At 37.1% G+C, this 22,338-nt stretch overlaps 1 protein-coding gene across 2 annotated transcripts in view; it reads left to right on the top strand.

Moving 5' to 3' along the window:
- The window catches only part of SMARCA2 (SWI/SNF related, matrix associated, actin dependent regulator of chromatin, subfamily a, member 2), a 119,696-nt gene that overhangs the window by 59,301 nt on the left and 38,057 nt on the right, over positions 1 to 22,338 (top strand). For both annotated transcript variants that reach the window (XM_066180705.1, XM_066180706.1), the window contains exons 19-28: positions 783 to 1,025; positions 1,323 to 1,436; positions 3,456 to 3,563; positions 5,964 to 6,050; positions 6,929 to 6,975; positions 8,416 to 8,582; positions 11,696 to 11,859; positions 12,718 to 12,945; positions 16,357 to 16,434; positions 21,931 to 22,149. In XM_066180705.1, coding sequence (XP_066036802.1) covers positions 783 to 1,025; positions 1,323 to 1,436; positions 3,456 to 3,563; positions 5,964 to 6,050; positions 6,929 to 6,975; positions 8,416 to 8,582; positions 11,696 to 11,859; positions 12,718 to 12,945; positions 16,357 to 16,434; positions 21,931 to 22,149 — 1,455 coding nt within the window. The remainder of the gene's footprint in view (positions 1 to 782; positions 1,026 to 1,322; positions 1,437 to 3,455; positions 3,564 to 5,963; positions 6,051 to 6,928; positions 6,976 to 8,415; positions 8,583 to 11,695; positions 11,860 to 12,717; positions 12,946 to 16,356; positions 16,435 to 21,930; positions 22,150 to 22,338) is intronic.

The raw sequence follows: 22,338 nt of genomic DNA, 5'->3' as shown, positions 1-22,338 counted from the left end.
AGGACAAAGGCTGTGCATTCATTCTGAGTGCTTGGAAACAGCTTGAGACTGCATAATGTTCCTTTTCCTTTATTTTTTTGCCCTCTTTCTGAAAGAAAGGAAGGACAGCACTTCGCCACTTATCCTGTCCTGGGAAATGAAATTAGCTAGCACCTCTGAAACTACAAAAGTAGGCCTTCTAGTCATATGGTCAGTGTGGCATTTGTGTTGACTGTCCATGTTGTAGCACAGGTGGTAACAGAGGGCTTGGACAACAGCTTTCAACATCTGCTGTGACTGCATTTAAGATTTCGTATTAAGAAATAGAAACTGTAGTTGAAAATGCAGTAACTGAGATGATTTTGATTCTGCTTTCTTCTCAAGTAAAAACATAGGATTAGCGGAAACAAAATAAGTTCAGGGCTGCTGCTGTTTATGAGCATACTTACCTTTATCTGAAAATGCTTTTGTCTCCTGTCAGGGTTCTTGTTACAGACATTTATTTGCAGTTAGTGTGGTTTCTTTTCCACTGTGAACCGTATTCTGGCCTTGAAGAGCCAGTCATTCTAATCTCTTTCCCAGAAATGGGAAAGCTGTTTCAATTCCAGTCGGAATTCAACATCAGACCTAGTGTTGGTTTCTGTGTTTGTTGCTAACAAGGACACTGATAGTTGCATAATGCTTGATTTGGCTTTCCTCAAGGCTGAGACCAATGGATGTCTCAGGCTTTGACTGTACTTGTCGGGAGGAACTTGACAAAGTCTGGCCAGTTCTGACTTCGCCAACTTCTCATTTTCTTTCAGATTCGGTGGAAGTACATGATAGTAGATGAGGGCCATCGAATGAAGAACCATCACTGCAAGCTGACTCAGGTCTTGAACACTCACTATGTGGCCCCTCGGAGAATCCTGCTGACTGGGACTCCTTTGCAGAACAAGCTGCCTGAACTTTGGGCTCTTCTCAATTTCCTTCTTCCAACCATTTTCAAGAGCTGCAGCACATTTGAGCAGTGGTTCAATGCTCCGTTTGCCATGACTGGAGAAAGGGTACTGTGGCAGTGTTTTGTTAAAGATCAGAAATAAACCACTTTGATGAGAACAGAAAAGAGCTTACACAGAAGGATTAGTGTTTGAACTTGAAATGGTACTTAGGTGTTTAACATGACTAAAAGACCCCTTTTTTATAATACCAAAATATTAATGTTTAAAGTGCGTTTTTTGACTCAGAGTCACTTTGGTTGTAAGATGCAAATAATTATTGCACATTCTTAACTTTTCATGTGACAGGTGACATTACTTAATACATTAGAGTTGCCTTGTAGTGACTTTTATAAACTTCTCTAGGTGGACTTAAATGAGGAAGAAACTATTCTAATCATCCGTCGTCTCCATAAAGTGCTTCGGCCCTTCTTGCTGAGAAGACTGAAGAAGGAGGTTGAATCTCAACTGCCAGAAAAGGTTTGCAATGAGAGGAGTTTTGGAAAGGGTTTAATATTCTTTCTAAGCATTAAGTAATGTCCTGTTTTCAGATTTTGTGGAAGAGGACTTCTTTAATATTTGTTTGTTTTTACCTCTTCAGAGAAAACTGGCCACTGAGGAAGCCTGATTACTTGAAGTGTCTGCATTCTCAGGGTTCCTCACCAACCTTAAATGTGTTTGTTGTAACCACTGTAAGATAGGAAACTTCTTTGCATTAGGGTCTGGTTTCAATTTATGAGTCAGCCATAAACTGAGGATAAAATTCTGTCCTGTATCATCCTCCTTGCACTGTGTTGAAGCTAGTTTACTGAAATTTCTGAAGGACTACTGCACTTTATAAAGTAGACACAATTTGGTCCAGTATTATCATTCCTGGAGTTGTGTGAAATGCCTTCTTGAAATTGCACAGTTTTTTTTAACTAGTGGAATTTTAATTCAGAACATAAAATTATTGTCTGATTTCAAATGTAATTGGTTTTTTTCTGGGTAACTCATCTTGTCCCACTATGTCCTCCTCTGCAATTCTACATTCCTCTTACCAGAATAACAACAGCTTAATAACAATAACAAAATAAAAAAAAGTAAATTTGTAGGTGTGGTAAGGAAAAGTTTCTTTTAAGGTAAAATGGATTAAAACCATACCACACTGAAATACTTGTAAGGTGTGCTATGAGCTGACTGGCTAAGTGAATGAAGAACTCTGTACAGATGCTTAGAGGCAATACAAAGAAAGTAATTTTGAAATTATTTTTCATCTTTATAATCATGTCAGCACTACTGCTGTTGCAAATTTCTTTTCCTCCAAATGTCAAATTCTTGGTATCCTCAGAAGCATTTATTTGAGAATAAAAGATACTTGTATTTGAAAGTAATACTGAAATCAAGGCACTGTATTTGAGAAATCTGATAATAGGCATTGAAGGGGTAAATTTTCAAGTTGCACACACGCTTCTACTCAGAAGACCATGTTTCTTTTTGTTGCCATTATCTTAGAAAAAGGAGTTTATACAGCCATGAGGATTGAACTTGGGGACTGAAACCTGCTAATCAGATTCATTTGCTCTTGCAAATACTGGTAAAGAAGCCAGTGAATAAAGTCACTTTTCTTTAAGGAGTTTAAACTCCTGTGTTTCTGGAAAGAAAATAACCTGATGATTTTCTTTCTGTATATTTATTCAACATTAGGAATATTATACATTGACTTTTATTCACAATTTGAAAGATTTCTATCCACTAGCGTGGTTATGTTACAGTTTTTATTTGACATAACTTACTAAAAATATAGTGACTACAATCTGGACACTGGGAACTAGAAAAAATTACATTAAATTGATGTGTGAAATCTTTCTGTTACTGTTTTTAAATCTAGTATGCAGTTAAAAACTAAATACAATTTGACAAAGCTGAACAAGTCAGGCTGAATGTAGGGGTCATGCAGTACTGTATTAATTCCCTGTGTTTTAGTGTTGATAAAATGGTGTATTTCTATGACAGCCTAGATAAACATGCCAGTTAGACTCTGTGAGGGATTCTTAGTTGCTAGATATACAGTGAGGATATTTTTATGAAGCTTAGCTTTATATTTTTATAATACTTAACCCACACAATAAATTCCATTGGTTATTAAACATAAATAACTTTTTTAGTTGCATATTAAATATAAAACTAGTTTTAAATTATTTTTTAGGTTTTAAAAGTTACAGACTGAGAAGTAAAGTATGTTTGGTAATCCTTCAGCTGCATCCTTAGGATTCAGTTGTCCCACTACAGCTGTGACTCATGGATAATCTTTTGAGATACTAATTTCTGTGCTTGCACTTGGAATGCTGGTCAATAAAATTCTTTGTGGTGATATGGTATGGATAAAAGATTAGTAGGGTTTTTTTTGTTTTGTTCTAGAATGACAAGAGCATGCAGTTAGATCATACTAACGTTATTATGTCAGCATGTTTATGGTTTTGGGGTTTTTTTGTTTTTTTTTTTTTTTTATAACACCAGGTGGAATATGTGATCAAATGTGATATGTCAGCTCTTCAAAAGATCCTGTACCGTCACATGCAAGCCAAGGGGATACTTCTCACAGATGGTTCTGAAAAAGACAAGAAGGTACAAAAGACTAAAATATGAAGGAAATAACATACTATGAGTAAACATGTTATATTAATAGTATGGTTTCTGTTTTGCAAAATTAATGTGTAGACTCTTACTGCAGGTATATCTCACGGGAAGAGAAATTTCAGGCATGCCTTTCAGTTATAAGACCGCAGCTATTCACAGGGAGAAGATACTGCTTGCATTCAGTGTAGTTGCAGTGTCTTTCTGCAAACAGGCAGTGTTTGAGCTGTTTGAGCTGAGCTTAATTCAGTGATATATCTGAATAATTGTGATTGTGGCAGCGATGGCTGCAGAAGGTAATGTGTCTTGTCTTTCAGAGCTATTAGTTAAGTCTTGTTTCAGTCAGCTAGGACTGTATACTTGCATTCATCCTTACAAGGTCTGTTGGTGACAAAATTCTTTAAGGGGTCAGTAAGATTCAAAGTCATGTAGTCAGATTTAGACTTTATATTAGTAAATGTTGGTTATGCTGTCATGGGGTTTGATGCAGTCAATACAAAGTAAGGAAATTGCCATTCATTAACTTTCCACCTGATAACAAATTTGAAATACTGTAATAGATGTGAAATACTTAAAACAGACAGTGCAGAATATCTCGAATGCAAGAGTTTAAGTTTGCACCCTCTTGTGTGTGTATATTGCTCATGCAGTGCACATACAGTCTTTCCATAATCCTTTTTCATGTTGAATTGGTACAGTGGGTGGTTTTTCTACTCAGTATCTTACTTTACCTTTCTAGTTCTTTGCAGTCAATTTTTTTTCTTTACTGGTGCTTAATTAAACTCCAGAAAAAGTATTCTTTTTCACTGGATATTGAAAATCAAGTGTTCATAGTTTGAACACTTTTTAGACATTAATTCATGTTCCTCAGTTGTATTTTTAATGCAGTTTTGCAGTTTGATGTCTTTATAGTTGTCCTAGAAATCTCATTTTGTATCACAGTCTCCTTCCTTTTCTGATGTCTTTCTTTCATCTGCTCATATGCTTTTTTGTATTTTTTTCCTACCTGTTTCTCTGCCTGGCTTTGTGATTAGCCAGTCAAAATTGCCTTTGCTGTCTTCTGAACACTTCCCTTGCCTTCCTCTTTCCCCAGTGGGCTAAAATTTTTCCATTCTTGCAACTCTCTCTTAACTAGTTATTCCCTTTAAATGTTAAATTAAGCTCTGTTACCATTGCTACCTGTTGGCAGCAGGGGGAGGTGGTTGTTAAGACTGCTTGGCTTCCATGAGCAAACAACCACCATGTTAGGAAAAAATCTTGTCTTTCTCCAGCTCTGGCCTGGACCCAGCTGAGATTAGAGACAATTTGCTCAGATGGAAAGCTCTAGGAAATTATTTTTATAACAAATATAAACTGTATTTTGGAGCAAATTTGAGACAGTCTTGGGAAGAACAAAACCAAGTTTTAAATATGTGGAGTGCCCCTTCAAATAGATCATCTCTGCTCTAGATCAAACTTATGATTTCAGTGTATTTCCCAGAAAAGACTAAAATATTGCTAGTATATATTATAATCATGTACTGTATTTTCCCCTAGTTTATGACTCAAAATTGGTGAATTGTTTTGGCCGAGATTTTTAAAATAAATCTGAATTAGTCATATAGTAAGCTATGAATATGGATGCCACTCTGGTTACAGTTTTATAAAATGGAAACAAAACCAAATGGCGTTTGAAAGCAACAAGTTTTTGGCAATGTTAATGTGATTCAGTGTTCTCATACTTACATTGACCAGCTGCAGTTAGTTTTTAACCATGCAGTTTGGTCTGGGTCACCTGACTGTCTCATGAGTGTCGTGATTCTACCAGATTAACTGCAGTGTATGTTTTGGGAATATATTTCCTTAAATAATATGACTCATGAATTTAGTGAGTTTTAACATTTTATTTTAGTAACTGTGGCCTGATGTTTTACTCAGCCTGGAATGAGAAAATCATATATTGGGTTAACAGACTGTGGAAGTTAGTATGGGATTGAAAAGAATCCAGCTAGAATTACTTCTGTTAGAGGGTTCAGACACTGTGGGGTTTGTATGATTTCATAATGAACAGAATAAATAATCAGGGCAAGAGAAGCTCTGCTTCCCAGCAAGAATACTACAGGTAGAAATGTAGTCTATTTCATGGATTACTTCCAGGTCCTCCTTTTTCATTACAGAGCATCCTTATGACAGGTGAATTTATACAGCAAGAAAACTGTACAATATTTTTTGATTTTTGTTGTTTTGGTTTGGCCTGGTTGTTTTTTTTCTTATTGGGGAGTTTCATTGTTGTTTCCTTTTGGGGTTTTTTATTAGTGATGTAGTGTTTGGGTTTGGGATAAAAATACTTTAAAAAGGTATATTCATAAGCTAAGAAATTAATCATTTGATTTGCACTGTTTTTACCCATAGGGAAAAGGTGGAGCAAAAACTCTGATGAACACTATCATGCAATTGAGAAAGATATGCAATCACCCGTACATGTTTCAACACATTGAGGTAAGACTGATAGGCTTGATTTTGAGAGTTGTTTTATTCAGATGGCTTATATGTGTGGGAGGGGACATCTCTGTCCATGTAATTTATACTGGAAAGGACAGATTTGGAAAAGACATGTATTATAGTCAACAAGTGTCATGTTTTTATTTATAATCCAAAGACTATTTTTAAAATATTTAATTTTATGGAGCAGTATCTTTAAAAAGTCAAGGGGTTTTTGTTAAGACAACCCATAGCAACTTGGTATTCACACACACCAAACTTATTGCATATAGACACTGGTTCAAAATGTCATGTATAGAATCTTTTTAGTAGTTAGCAGGCTGCTAATCTTCTGCAATGTCAACTACAATTGCTCTATTGCATCCATCTTGTTTTTTCAGCAAAAGTGTACTATCTGTATAGCATCTCTCCATAGGAGCTAAGTATATAGATACAATATATCTGAAAAGATAGAAAGTGTCATAAATATCTGGAATATAACCAAATTTATGAAAATATAATCAATTACCTACTGTGATTTATTATTATTGTTGTTGTTGTAGTTTTCACTCTTCATGATCTTGTGTGCTGAGTAATTAAATTGAGTAATTCACAGATGGATCTTCTGCTGATAAGTAAAAATTAATTAATATTCCACCGTATTTGTAGTCTGGTAAAACATATGCTGCAGAAGTCACTTCTGCAAATCATGAATTTCAAATAATAGTACAGGGAAACACTAAGCTGAGCTCTGTTGCCACAAGGTGGTTTCCATGAGTATGAGCATCGTTGAATTCAAACCGCAATACTCAAATATTTAATTTGATTTCTGTAAGAATGCGTAGTTTTGGGTTGCTGTGCAGTTTGTAATATATTTGTTGCTTATAACTTTGCAGGAGTCCTTTGCTGAACATCTGGGCTACTCAAATGGTGTCATTAACGGGTAACTCTGTTTTTCTTGCTGTCCATGGTGTTGTATTGGAATTAATGGTCACATTCTTTTTCTGGAAGCTACATGTTGGGTAACTCAAGCATTTTATGCAGAGGTAGAGGAAGTACACGGTACATATGTAGAGCAAAACCATAGAAAGGCAGAGGAAGTTCAGGGCACATATGTAAAGCAAAACCTAATAGTACTGTAGCAGTACTAAGAGTAGAGTAGTAGAAGTGTTATAAGATCTTTTCATGACTGTCCATCTCTTTCAGGATGGCAGACAGAAAAGACTCATGTCTTCCTTTCCCCTTATTTGGAAATAATATATCCTCTGGAATTCATTGGAATGACTCTTTAGAGATATCTGTTAGGATCTCCTTCTCTTTCTTGTTACTTTTGCCTTCTACTTTTCCTTCTTTACTATTTCTTTTCCAAATTCAAGTAGCCTTTCTTCCGTTATCTGAAATGAAAAAGATTTGCTTTATTTTTCTTGACACTGTGTACAACTGTCAAGTTAGTGGATGCTTTCTAAACAAAAAGTATGTATCATCCACCTAACTCTCTTCCTGTTTAGATTCTAATGATATTTTTTTTTTCCTTATCTAGTACACCAGAGTGTTTGTGTCTTTAGCTAGTATACCAGAATACTTGTCTCCAAAACAGTTTAGTCTTTGGCTGTTTACATATTCATGCATATCAGAAGGCTGTGTATCTTCTGGAGTCTGTGCTGTTACTAATGATAAATTGTATTTTGAGAGTACAGACTCGAGGTTAGAGAAAAGTTGTGTGAGGTTTATTTCTCACTGTGGTGCTGACTTAGGCACTCTGTTTACTTCTGATCATTTTCTGGGTGGAATTACAGTGCTAGGAGTTGATTTTGCAATTGTTTGCATAGAAGGCAAAAGAGTAGTTGATCAAAGCAGCCAAACACTGTTCAGGACAACTAAGGTTGTATGGCTCAAAGGTATTTCCTATATCAGACTCCTGGCACTATCTCCATATATTAGTTCAGTTTGCAGTATTTCACTTCCATGTGCACAGTAGTTGAGTGGAAAGGGAGTTGTTTCTGATAAATGCCTGATTAATACAATTTGAAACTGCAGTTTCAAAGTTGTTTTTAATGCCAGTTGAGAACAAAACAGCAGATGAATGTCTTAGCTTATAGAATGCTTACCTAGCTGAGAAATAACATCTGTTTTAATAAATAATGAAAAAGAACTGAGTGATTGAAAGTTGGCACAGTTTTTGTAATTGGAGAAAAATCAGGAAAACAGGACTTCACTTGCATTTATTTTAATCAACTTGCTATTTTAAAGAAAGAAAGGTACTGTTAGTCATGTTTAGATTAAATAAATCAGTCTTTTTGCTGTACTCTGACACAATAGTGACTACAGACTTTTAAATTATTGAGCTTATTCTGGCATTTAATGTGCTGCTTCTCTCCAACAGAGCTGAACTTTATCGGGCCTCAGGGAAGTTTGAGCTACTCGATCGTATTCTACCAAAGTTACGGGCTACCAACCATCGTGTGCTCCTTTTCTGTCAAATGACATCACTCATGACCATTATGGAGGACTACTTTGCCTTTAGAAATTTCCTTTACCTGCGTCTCGATGGTAAGCTAAATGGGAAAAAAGGGATAAATACTAATATAGGAGGTCGTCTGGGCAATGGGAGCCCTGGGTTCTCCTATAGGTGTTTCTGTAACAGTCACGTGTTGTGACTATACAAAAGTGAAAACAGGTTCAAAATACTGTTTCATAGTCCTGCAAGTGTATTTACCATGAAATTATTAGTAGATCCTTCAGTGGCATTTTATTAGAATTTCCTGTATTCTTACTGACAAGGTACAGAGAAGAACATACTTTTGCTTCTGTTGGTAGAAGTAATTTTCTCTGGCTCTTTCAGTATTTTCTTTTATCTGTTTAACCTGTGGACCGTTTGGTCAATGGATTATTTTGGTAAACACTCAGGTCTATTGCAGGAATGCAGATTATATATAAATTTGCTGCTTAGAAGCTCATCTCTTTTCCACACAGGGTTTAAAATCCAGGGTCCCAATCAGTCATCACTATCTAAATTGCCTGAAAATATTCCCATGAGAAGAAATGATACGGCCAGTTTTAGGCCTGTATTCAAATGAAATAAATTCATTTTTTTCTGTTTAAAATTCAACTGCTACCCTTCACAGGATAGCTGAATTTCAGTGTGATGCCCAAATTCTGCAGGGAAATCAAAGCCTCAATTTATTCATGTGTAGATATGTTTTATTACTTCAAACGAAAAGATGGTTTAGAAACATTTTAGATACTAATATCTTTTATTCTGTTCAGTATCTCTGAACACTCCAAGGAGGGCATTGAGGTGCTGGAGCATGTCCAGAAGAGGGCAACAGTGCTGGTGAAGGGTCTTGACCACAAGTCCTGTAAGGCGCAGCAGAGGGAGCTGAGGATGTTCAGCCTGGAGAAGAGGAGGGTCAGGGGTGACCTGATCCCTCTCTACAACTCCCTGTAAGGAGGTTTGGGCTCTTTTCTCAGGCAGCCAGTGACAGGGCAAGAGCTTGTCCTAAGCTGCAGGGGAGGTTCAGGTTGGACATCAGGAGGCATTTCTTCACAGGAAGGGTAATTGGGCATTGGAATGGCCTGCCCAGGAACATGGAGAAGTCACTGTCCATGGAGGTGTTTAAGGAAAGATTGGATGTAGCAATTAGTGCCGTGGTCGAGCTGACAAGGTGGTGTTCGATCAAGGGTTGGACTCCATCTCAGAGGTCTTTTCCAATCTGTTTGATTCTCTAATTGATTCCCACAATTTTATGGAACAAAAACTAAAAATAGCATATCCCACCTGAGTTTTAAACCTGTTTGAGAAGTTTCCTTTATGGTCGTCTTCCATGTTGATGATCTCTGCCTCATACTGAGCCTCTTAAATAGTGATTGTTTTTACTTAATGTTTTATCTCATTATAGTATAACATAGGACCAGCAGCATTTATCAGAATGCTTTTTTAGTAGAGAAGCAATGATTTAAGATAAATACAGAGAACAGTATAAGTGAGCCTTGAAGTTTCTTCTGAATATTTTTTAACAAAGTTTTGAATTGACTCTTAGCTTCATTCTTTATTCAGAAGAAAAGGTAGTACCAAGAAATATTCTCATCTTTCACAAATATTTATGAACATGAATTTGAACCAATATTATCCTTGAATGTAAAATGGGGTTGTGAAATGGACACACAAATGAGCTACATCACTGTGCCATAGAGTGCTAAAACCATCTGAAGAGCATACTAGCATGCTAACAAAGCCCTCTTCACACATCTAGCCTCCATATGTTTTAATACTTGTATTAACGAAGGATAAATTACATTGCATTTTAAATGTTTTAGATTACTTTGCATCATGTATTTTTAAATTAATTCTTTTTCATGCCAGAATGTTTATGGAAAGACACAGTATGGTAAATACACCTCATTGTCTTTTTCAGGTAATTCATTAAATTAGATAAACCCTTTTTTCTTCTTTTCCAGTTTTGTAACGACAGGTATCTTCCATACTGGAATGCAATCTGTCCAGGTTCTGTCTAGCGGCGTTCTTATGTGGAGTGTTCACTACCCAATTCATGAGCATATTGTGGGGTTCACTATGTCAGCAGTGGGTCAGCAGTTTGGCTCTGTGACTGTGGTGGCTACGGGAGGGATAGAGTTAATTTTCCTCCTGGTGACCCATGTAATGCTGTGCTTTGCATTTATGGTTTGTAAAACCACCAGTGACATCACCCCAGTGTTTTGCTATTGCTGAGCAGCACTTGCAGTGTCAAGGCTTTCTCTCCAAACACCCCTCACCCCCGGGGCAAGTAGGCTGCATTGGTCTGGGACCCAGAAGAGACAGCTGACCCAGGTTCACCAAAGGGTTGTGAGCAGCAATAAAACCAGAGGGAAAAGAGGAGGATGGTGGGACATGGCTTGCTATGGCATTTGTATTCCCAATTAGTCATTACAGGTGCTGGGGCCCTGCTGCCTAGGAAGCAGCTGGACATCTGATTGTTGCTGGGAAGTAGTAAATATATTCCTCTCCTTGTCGTTGCATACACACCTTTCACTTTCATTAAGCTGCCTTATCTCAGCACAGGAGCTTTTCTGTCTTACTTCCTCCCCATTTTCTGCTGAATTTGGGGAGGCAGGGGAGTGAATCTGGAAGCCAGCTGGGGAACAACCCACCATAGTAATAAAAAAAATATTAATAACTTCATTTTCTATACATACATCACCCTCAAGATGGGTAATTTTAAGAACGTGCAGTCTTTTGGTATTAACCATGACTCCGAAGGCAAATAGTGACATTTTGATAAATCTCTATATAAGTAGCTTTTAAAAATATTTAATGCTGCCGTAGCCAGAAGGCATTAATCAAAACTACAGCTCTCTTCTGTTTGTATGTAGTAGCTTCAATTGAAATTTATGCGAATTATAAAAAGATTTAACAGTGTTAGCCAACATTTTAAGATCTACTTCAGACATGTCAAAACAAATGCATTTAAAGAGAAGTCCATGTCATCGGTGTGATAGGCAGTTGACCTAAACATTCATGGCCAGTGTTATGGAAAATGTGGCAGAGATGTCAAAAAGCAGCACACTAAAATAACCCTTTCACATCTACTTTTGGCAACAGACATTGTATTTATATTACTTCAGTTCACATCTTTATTATATGATATTTTAAATTTTCTTTTCAGGCACAACAAAATCAGAGGATCGAGCTGCTCTGTTGAAGAAGTTCAATGAACCTGGGTCACAGTACTTTATCTTCTTGCTGAGTACAAGGGCTGGAGGGCTAGGCTTAAATCTCCAGGCTGCTGACACCGTTATAATCTTTGATAGTGACTGGAATCCTCATCAGGTTATTTTTATTTTCATATCTTAATGAAATGTGTAAAGAATCCCTGATGTTTTTTTGGGTTGCTTCTTTAAATAGATGTTATGACCTGGGATGAAAGGAAAAAATCCAAGTAAGAGATAAAATACTGGTTTGAGAGGAATTAGTGAGGCAAACTGCCACAGTCAGGAAATGTTTTGGTTTGGATCAGTGAGGTAATTCTGTGCCTGAATATATATTTTATCTTCGGGTATATCAGTGCTAGGAGTGTTATAAAGCTGCTTCATTTGTATGACTATACTTGTTCTTTAACCCTTAGGATATAATAACCAGCTCCCTAGCCTTTGGTAGTTTGCAATACCTTAGTATACTACTAGTATACTTTAGTACTACTTTAGTAGTTTACTTTAGTATACTTTACTTTAGTAAAGGCTAAATAATTAGTGTTAGCAGTATACTTCATTATACTTTACTTTAGTAAAGGCTATGCTGAATGCTACCTGTCTCACTAAATTATGTGACCATGTGAGTGCAATAGTCTTGGCCTGACACACTGAACTTACTCTCCGGTGGTTAGTAGTTAGTATAGATTACCAGAAGAAGAGGATAACACAACACTTTGGCTTTTTTTAAAAAAGCCAGAAGAGGTAGCTGAATTATGCGTTTGCCACCTTTTTTTTCTTGTTTTTAAGAAAGTAGGTTCTGTATCCCTGGAAGTACATAGTTATGCACATGTTTTCAGCTGTTATGCACATGTTCGCAAATCACATAATACTCAATGGCCACTTGTAAAAATAAGGGAAGTGAGACTTCTAAGACGAGTTTTAATTATCTATGTTCATTCTGTCAGTTTAATTGCTCTCTGTGTTCTTTGCCCAATAGGATTTGCAGGCCCAGGATAGAGCCCACCGAATTGGTCAGCAGAATGAAGTGAGAGTCCTGAGACTGTGCACTGTGAACAGTGTGGAGGAGAAGATACTTGCTGCAGCAAAGTATAAACTGAATGTAGATCAAAAAGTTATTCAGGCAGGAATGTTTGATCAGAAATCTTCAAGCCATGAAAGGAGAGCCTTCCTGCAAGCTATATTGGAGCATGAAGAAGAAAATGAGGTAAGGTAGTTAGAAATAATTACTCAGGAAGTACTGACTCTTTTTTTATTCTTCATTTACAAAGATTTTCATAACTCTTGAAATTAAAAAGTTCATTTTAATTCCTTACCATCCATTCAGAGAAATAACTTAATTTTTATCTTTTTTTATGGTCACAGTAATAGGTTGTAGCCTATTATGGTTATGATGTAATGGTTATGGTTAAATCTTAGTGTAGAATTAACCATTGGAACTTAAAACCCATTCTAGCCTTTATAATTTTGGCAAATGATTGCATTCAAACAAAGATTTTTTCCAGAACAGATTATAAAGCATTTCCTAAGTCCATATATATGTTCAGCTAAGCAATATGATTTTCAGACATGCTGAGCATGTAGCTAGTATAACCTTGGTTCAGTTTTGAAGGACCCTGCTTTATTGTGCTTCCTTTGGAACCTATTTAAGAGTTAAGATCCACTTTGATGTGCCTTGTGCTTAGGAAAACAGAAAGTAAGTAACTGTTTCTTTCTGGTGCTGTGTCCAGCCTGAATTTCTCATCATCACTTTCTCTCTGAGAAAGAATTAGCTGTTTAAAAAGATCTGCCAAGTCTTTTCTTTTAATAGTGGGAAAGTGAGGTTATAGAGTGACTTGAGTGTCGCTCTCTTTTCACTGTGTTCTTCTGTTGAACTGTAAGTGTGGAATGGTGAACTTGTTCTTTCACCTGTCACTGCAGACTCTTCTGTTAATTTGAACAAAATTCAGTTTTTGAACAAAAGTCATGCTTGGGAGAAACTAAATAAATGTGTCAGTTATGCTGATGATACACACAGAGAAATTTTTGATCAGCACTGACTTTTTCCCACCTTGAAAGTACCCTGTAGTGGCTAAAGACAGAGCTTTTGAGACCAGTCTTGCCTCTGAGTGGGGCTTGTGTGTCTGAATAAGGTGCACACTGATATAAAATTCTACAGCCTGTGTTTCACTGGCATCCTTCATTATATGGAGTAGTTTCAAAGATCAAGGTGTTTACTTCTTCAGTCATTAATCCTTTTGTGTAAACTCTGCATTGTGCGTTTAGAAAAGCGTGATTAAGATGAAATTCTGTATGGTTTTAGTATTTTTCATAGAAATTAAAGAAGAGTGGCAAACTTTTTTATCAGTAATTGTGTTTTATTTGTGGTGTTAATGAAGAAATTTGGTGATATACATACTCACCATTTTTGATTAAATAAACCTGTAGTTCTAAAGTGACCATACTTTCTGTGTGAGTATATGGATTAACTTGAAACCAGCAGTCATTTTCAGTTATCCTGTGATTTTTTTAAAAAATTAGGATTACTTTTGTTTCTGAAACATTTATCTGACAGGGTTTCAGAAGTCAGGGCTGTAGCTCAGGCCTATGTGACATGCCATATTTTGTAGATGACTTCAGGGCAATTTGTTTCTTGTGTGTTGTTCAGATATAATTAGTCTGCCATCCTGAAGCAAGCAGTTTTAAAAAGGGTTTATTTGGCTTAGCCTAGCATCAGTCATTAAAGTATTGATATTGCAGTCTGACTCCTAGCTGAAGCTTTCAAGTAATACTTCTTTATGAACAGAGACTGAGCAAAACCCTGCCCAAACATTCAACCTCTTGAGGAGTAAGGGGAATTGAATTTGCACCATCCTGCACTGGTCAGCCATTCCTCCTTCATTGCAGCAACACTGAGTATCAAGAAGGAGATTGATGGGAAAGAAAGTAAATCTGTCAATTAAAAGTTAAATTCTCAACAATATTGACACAACTTTGACTTGCAAATGTGGACTGGTATATCTAACAAAGATACTGTTTACTGATCATCTAGTTAAATATTCCCATGCTAAGCATGCTTTAAACTTTTCACATTTGTAGTTAGAGTGATATGTTCTGTTCATCCTTTTTTAGTAGGTTTTTTTTTAAAGTTCAGCACCAAGGCTGCCCTTACTTTTATTTCTTCTTTCTTTTTGTTTTGATATGTTTTTCCTTTTAGCAGTACTAGATAAAGCAGAGAGGTAATTTCTGTGTATTTAGAAAGATTTATTAGAATAATAGCAATGTATGTCAAGTGCTTAGAAGTTAGTTGTTCATACTGTAATTTTTTTGTTGGCACTTGAGTTTATTTATATTTTTTTCTTCTGCCAAGCCTACCTGTTTGGCAACAGGATTATTCAGCCTAACTGCTGATAATGCAGACACTGTTTGTTACAGCTTCTACTGTGAGATCACTAATTTTTTTCAGGTCAAAGGTTACTCTGATATAATAAGGAAGTATGTGGACCTTTTGTGATGGTGACATTTCTAAAAGAACCTTTTTTTCTCTGTATGTGTTACCTGTGTGACTTCCTTTTTGTGAACAGTGAAGGAGCAGTGACTAGAAGTGAGAAGAACCAGCGCTCTTTATCATTTTTCCAGTTGCCTGGTTCATGTTAAAATTTAAATTATATGTTCATTAAGGTACAAAGGTGTTCCTTTTGAATTGCATTAATGAGAATTGTTTTGGGTTTTTTTTCTGAGGTGTAGAAATCCAGACACTGGAGGGAAGGCGTGTAGATACATAAATGACTTCTTATTTCTGAAAAAAAAAGCTACAGCATATTAGCCTTTTGGATGCTAATTGCAGCATTCTGTACTCCTGTTAAACTGGGTTCAAAACATGAGTTTTTAGGAAGATATATTGGTCTGTAGCGTAGTGTAACATAGGTTCAAAAAGCTCTGTGTAGAGTGACCGGTTGTCTGTGGTTTTAGAATAATTCAGGGAGGAAGACTGAATATTTTGGGCTTTGTTTTAAAGTGGGTGTCGTAACAGTTTCAGCTTTAACATTTTCAATTGAACGCTGCAGTTCTAAATTGTTTTTGTAGTGTCTGTTTCTGTTTTTATGAAATAATTCATTTCATCTGCAGTAAAGTGTTTACATCTCAATTTTTAAGCAGAAAATGGTCGAGAGAAAGTGATTCAGCAGTCTTATTTTCCAGGATAAAAGCATGTTTGTTCTTTTCGTTTAGTCAGGAGTTTTTCAGTCTCCTTGCTTTGATGGGAAAGACCTCAAAATCTAGAATGGTATTTCTGAAGGAGTATTGTAGAATAGCAGAACAGTAGGAAATACATCAATTTTAACCAAAGCACTTAACTGTGCTTCTGACCCAGGAAAACCACAACCCAAAATTTCCTGGGTTTGTATTTGCTCATTTCCTCATTCTTAGATTTTGAAGGCAGTAATAAGTCTCATTTGTCATTTTCACCATGTTGCTTTGTTACTTCTGAATAGCTTAACACTTTACAAGGTTCAGTTTCAGTTTAAGTGCTTCACACATGTCAGTGAAAGAGGGCCAGTGGAGCTCTGAACTGATGGAGGCTGTTAGTTCAAGCTGCATGTGAGTACTTCTTAATAATTTTATCCATCTTTCTAACCAGGAGGAAGATGAAGTTCCGGATGATGAGACACTGAATCAGATGATTGCTCGACGGGAGGAGGAATTTGATCTCTTTATGGTAAGGATGGTGTAATCATAAAAAATTATCTTCTCTAGTGTTTTTAATAAAGGCCTGAACCTTTTTGTCACTCAAATTTGTCAAAACTTTACTGGAGGAATAGGTTTTATTTACTTGCACTGTTCATCTGAGGAAAGATGTGTAGTCTGCTTATATACAGAGTTCCTCAAATGACAGAAGGACTTCAGAGATGCTTGCTGTCAGGGAAACAGTGACAGTCTGGAGGAAAAGTTTGATACAGCCTGAGAGGTTTATAGTGCAAAAATGTCAGTCACAGTTCAGCTTGCTAATTCTACAGCATACTTTCACTATTCAACATTTCTTCTTACTTTTGGACTTCGATATTGGCAAGGACAACTACAGGAACTTAACAAGGTAATTAATTACTAGACTAACAATGCTGTTTTCTGGTGAGTTAAACTGGGGCGTTGTTGATGGTTTTTTCAAGAATCCAGTTAGCTTCATCTCTGCTGCTAAAACTGTTGGAACAGTTACCAAAATAGAGCTAGTGATTTGAATGTGAGACGCTTCTTTCTATTACTAGTTTCCTTTTTGTTTCTGCTACTGCAGCGTTGATGGAATAATTACTCTAATGCCTTTGTAGGCGTGGCTCTTGCCTTTTAGTGTTTGTACAGTCTGAGGATGGCTAGAGGACCTCTGGGCTTCACTGACACCAGTACAGGGCAATGCTTAAGTACTTAATGGTAAAGCACCATGGCCCCTAATTCTACAGAGACTGCTTTCTTCTGCAAGGTGGAAAACGACAGACACTCCTGTGTGCATAAATGGAAGTGTATCTGGTGGTATCCACAGAAACAACTGCTGATAGGACCAATGCAAAACCTGTGTACCCAGTACAGGTTTTAAGTCCCTCATTGTCTTCTGTTTACGAGTTCATCTACAAAACTTTGCTGTTACACAAGCGTGCAGGGGCCCTTCTTACCTAAGTTACAATTGTTCACGTACACTGTTGGAAAAGGCCTTATTCCCCCATATGACTATTCTTTTGTCATTGCTGACTTGCCAGTTTAGTGATTTCGTGCTAAGATTCATTAAGTGTTCATCAGAACTGAAATCACTAAAGCCAGGTTGCGCAGGAAAGGTGTGCTTACAAACATCTGTCTTTTTACACTTTCCATCAGTGATTTGAGTGTAAGGAGATTTATGTGACACAACCCAAGAGGTGGCCATTTGATCCAAAACTCAAATAATTCATCTGAATTATTGACTGAAAATGCCCTGTGTTCTGTGAAAGTGGATTTGCTGGTATAAAAGAGCTTCTGATTTCTCCTTCAGATGCAGAAGGAAAGAACTAATCCATAATTGAAAGTGGCTGATAAAATTGTCTGTTTGCTTCAGCTTTTGGTATTAAATTTGAAGCCTGATTAATGTAAAACAGTTGATGAGCCTAGAGTAAAGACAGTTTTCACAGAATCACAGAATATGCTGAGTTGGAAGTGACTCACAAGGGTCGATTCCAACTGCTGTCCCTGCACAGGACACTCCAAGAACTGCACCATGTGACTGAGAGCAGTGTCCAAACACTTCTTGAGCTCTGTCGGTCTGGTGCTGTTACAGTTTCTCTGGGGAGCCTGTTCAAGTCCTCAGTGACTGGTGTGAAGAACCTTTTCCTGATACCAAACCTAAACCTCCCCTTACACAGCTTCAGGCCATTCCCTTGGGTCCTGTCACTGTCACCACAGAGCAGAGATCAGTGCCTATCTCTGCTCTGCCCCTCACAAGGAAACTGTAACTGCAGCGAGGTCTTCCCTCAGTGTCCTCCAGACCAAGTGACCTCAGCTGCTCCTCATAAGGTTCCCTCAAGGCCTTCACCATCTTTGTGGCTTCCTTTGCACACTCCCCAGTAGTTTTATATCTCTCTTTCATTGTGGCACCCAGAGCTGCCCCCAGCACTGGAGGTGAGGCTGCCGCAGAGCAGAGCAGGACAATCCCCTCCCTTGCCCAGCTGATGCTGTCCCTGATGTCCCCAGGACACGGGTGGCCCTCCTGGCTGCCAGGGCACTGCTGGCTCATGTTCAACTTGCCATCAATCAGGACCCCCAGGTCCCTTTCTGTGGCCCTGCTTTCCAGCATCGCATTCCCCAGTCTGTCTGCACATCCAGGGCTGCCCCATCCCCAGAATCAGAATCTGACTCTTGTCCTTTTTGAACTTCATATGGTTGGTCATTTCCCCGTCCTCTCATTTGTCGAGGTCTCTCCGCAGTCCCTCCCTGATATTGAGGGAGTCACCAGCTCCTCACAGTTTTTTATTGTCTGTGAACTTGCTTAGTATCCCTTCAAGTCCTGCATCCAAGTAATTTATGAAGCTATGGGGGATGAATTTATGTTTTTCATATAAATTTACATGGACATTTTTAGGGTAAGTAGGGAGTTTGTGGTAAAAATTTTAAGTGGCAAAACTACATACTTTGAAAGCCAGGGGTTTCAGGGTTGTAAGACAGAAGGATTGTAGTTAACTATTAATGGCTAAAAAATAATTTAAATTGTTAATACAAAAATTGGTTTTAATTTTTGTAAACTGTTTCTTTATAAAAGAAAACATCTGAAAAGCAAATTTGCCAGTCAGAGCTATTTGTCTTTCTATCAATATTTCAAATCCTGCATAGTCAAATAAAGAGCTAAAGGTAGTCTGTATTCTCCTTACTGTAGTGATACCTATGCCACCCCATTCCCTTTTAAAGTTGTGCATATGTAGTCAAAATTCAGGATACTGCAATATCCAACAAAAATATGTTTGGATTTATTAATTTAATTAGTCCTAGGTATGTAAAAGCATGTATTTTACTAATTGGAGAATGGGCATTTCCAAAACAATCTACAAGAAAGATCGTTTCCATGAGCATCTCTTCTGTAGTCACTTCACTGAGTTATTTGACAGAGGACCTGAAATGTAGCTATAGAGCTAAATATACTGTTCAGAAAGAAGGAACGAGTGGACTTTGCTCCTGTGGCTTTTAGAGGCTTCACATCATAAAAAAATTTAGAAAATACTCAGAAAAAAGTCTGTGGGTTTTTGTGATCTGTACAACTCCTGTCATTTCATAAGAATCCTTCAATAATTACTTTTCTGGAAAATAAATTGTTCCTTTTAGTTTTATAAAAGCTTAAATAAAGTAAATAAAACATTTAAAAAATCATGATTTTTGTTGTAAAAAATGCCTTTCAAGTGGAAGGTCAAATGGTTACCAAAACTCCAGTTGTGTTAATACACTTAATCTCCTTGAAGCGAAAATGGCAATCTAGTAGAACTGGGTGTATAAATTACTGGTTTTACACTGAGTGGCTTGAATGTTTTTTCAAGGACTCTCTTAGTTACAATTTAGAAGGTTTTACGCTGAGTGGCTTCAATTTTTTTTTCAAGGACTCTTCTAGTTATAATTTGGAAAGTTTAAGATAACTATTCACGATTCACAGGACAGCAGTGCTCTCTCTTTTTTTATAAACTGGAAATTTTAGGCCTTGAGTGTGCCAACATTCAAGTTCTTTGCTTAGGTTTAAATATTGGTAGCATATTATTTTTAGCATTTAGGCCTTATTGAGAACAGCAAACATTATAGTTATTCTATTATTTTAGTTTTATAAAAATAATGTAGATGTCTCTTTGAAACACAGGTTTTGGAAAGATATGGAAAGATAGAACCAGAGGTTTCCCAGATATAAATATGGTTTTGAGTAGTATCCTCAGAAAAAAACGTCAGTTTGTATCTCTGATATCTCAGATTAACTGAAATGGTCTTTAATTTTCCTTCCCAAGTGCTTTTGTATCAAAAACAGCTATTGTAATATACTTTTATAATAGTCTTTCTGTTAGACTAAGGTCTTTGAGGAAGAAATACAAAGTTTCAGCATTGACTTCATGTTCTTAGTGTCATTAAAATATGCCTCTTGACTTCACTCAAGTTCTTTGCCAAATAATAGAAAGACAGAAATCTCTTTAATTGATCCTGTTTGAGCTGTCTCTTGGTGTAGCTTTCTGGTTGTCATGTCACCAAGCCACGTTCAGCTTGAATGGGACACATTTTGAAATTAATTCAAATGAAATAATGAATTCTTTAAAAGGTGAAATACAGATGTCTGCTATAAAAAAATGACAGGCTGCACAGCCCATTAATTGTTGTCTGAAGTAATGGGGAGCAGGGAAAATGCCCATGTATTTATAGTTCCTTCTTGAACGTAGTTGGACCTGCAGACTGGTGACACACATCTTGCTTTCTGCTTTTCACTCTGTTTAGAAATCAGATTGTGCACAAGGCAAGATGATGAAAACAAGTTGTAACATGCACTTCCTGAGGTAGTATTTTAGAAATGCTCATGTTTGAAAAGTACCAGGATAAGAGAAGATGCAGCATATTCACTGGTGCTGTCACTAAGCCGCAGTTTTTAAATTTGGCCAGGTTTGAGCTGTCCCTCTGGAGAGATAATACCTCTGAATTCATGCATGTCTGTGTTTTGGCTAAGGTTGTGAAAAGGTGTGTCTAGCTGGCATCATGTGCTAAGTGCAGCATCATCTACACATGGAGAGACATTTGCACATAATTGAGAACAGTTTTTTTATGAAGGTTTAGTGGCCAAAGCAGTATCCTCTTATGATGCTACAGACAATTCTGATGCCCATCTATTTACATAATTTTCTTTTTCAAATACAAAAATGGAATGTTTGTGGCCATCTGTTTGTTTTCTCTGCTTAGCAGCTGATCACTGAGTGTTAAGTACTGCATGACTATTCAAAAGGCCTATTTGAAATGCCTATTAATATTACCTGATTTGGGTACTTAGGACAATGCAGATGCAATTCACAGGACTGTAGGAAGCCAGGCCAGCCATAGTAGTCCACAGAGGTGGATGCTTCCCCAGGGGGGTTATAAAACACATCGCTGATGAGTCTGCAGTAAATCATGGGAATGTATCCGCTGTCTCCATGTCTGAACTATCGTTCACCACACTTGAAATGAATGATTATTTAAATTTCAACTGAAAATCTTAGCATTCTAATGTTCTTAATACTTAACCTAAGCTTATCTGATATTTTTGTGTTTTCATTTTTTGTCTGGTACAGCAGTAAGAAAAAAATTTAGGGGTTCAAGCATATTGGCTTACTGGCTCTGTGTAAATTTTCTCTGAATTTATTAATTCTCCTTTGATTCTTTATTTCTTATACCAACTTCTAATTTTCTTCTGATATTCAGGGTAACAAAACTAGTGTATTTTTAGTTACGTAGTAGTAAAACCTTGTGGGGACAGCAGTGTTCTTGTGATCTGCTTTGTGTCATTTGGCTGTGTGTTGTCTTAGTTCCTCCAGTGAAAGCTGGTCATGAAGTAGTGAATATGACTGGAAGAAGTATTTAGAAATATTATGAAAGGGAGATAGCCTGGGAAGGACTTTCAAGTGTTATTAGAGAGGTGGGCATTTTAACATGGTTCACTTAATAATTGGCTTTAAAGCTTTTCTTGATCCTTTGGCAATTTCCATTCTAGCGCATGGACATGGATCGTCGCAGGGAGGATGCCAGGAACCCTAAACGTAAACCTCGCCTGATGGAGGAGGATGAGTTACCATCCTGGATTATTAAAGATGATGCTGAAGTTGAAAGGCTTACATGTGAAGAAGAAGAAGAGAAAATATTTGGGAGGGGATCCCGTCAGCGCAGGGATGTGGACTACAGCGATGCTCTCACAGAGAAGCAGTGGCTGCGGGTAGGTTGTTGGTTGGTTGTTTTTTACACTTGAAATTTACTCATTTGTGCTGGGTTTTTCTTTCCATTTTGGGGACTGCACCAGGGAGTGCACAATTCTAGACCTAAAATACCCTCATTATCCAGCTTCTGCTGCTGTGTTGAAGACGTAAATAAGTTTTAATTGCACTGCAGAAACTTAAATCAGTGT

This window comes from Chamaea fasciata, unplaced genomic scaffold (assembly GCF_029207755.1).
Source record: "Chamaea fasciata isolate MVZ Bird 193981 ecotype frontalis unplaced genomic scaffold, bChaFas1.0.hap1 SCAF_4, whole genome shotgun sequence".
NCBI classification, from domain to species: Eukaryota; Metazoa; Chordata; class Aves; order Passeriformes; family Sylviidae; genus Chamaea; species Chamaea fasciata.
Note: the sequence above shows the minus strand (reverse complement) of the source record. Positions and strands in the feature narration are given on the sequence as shown.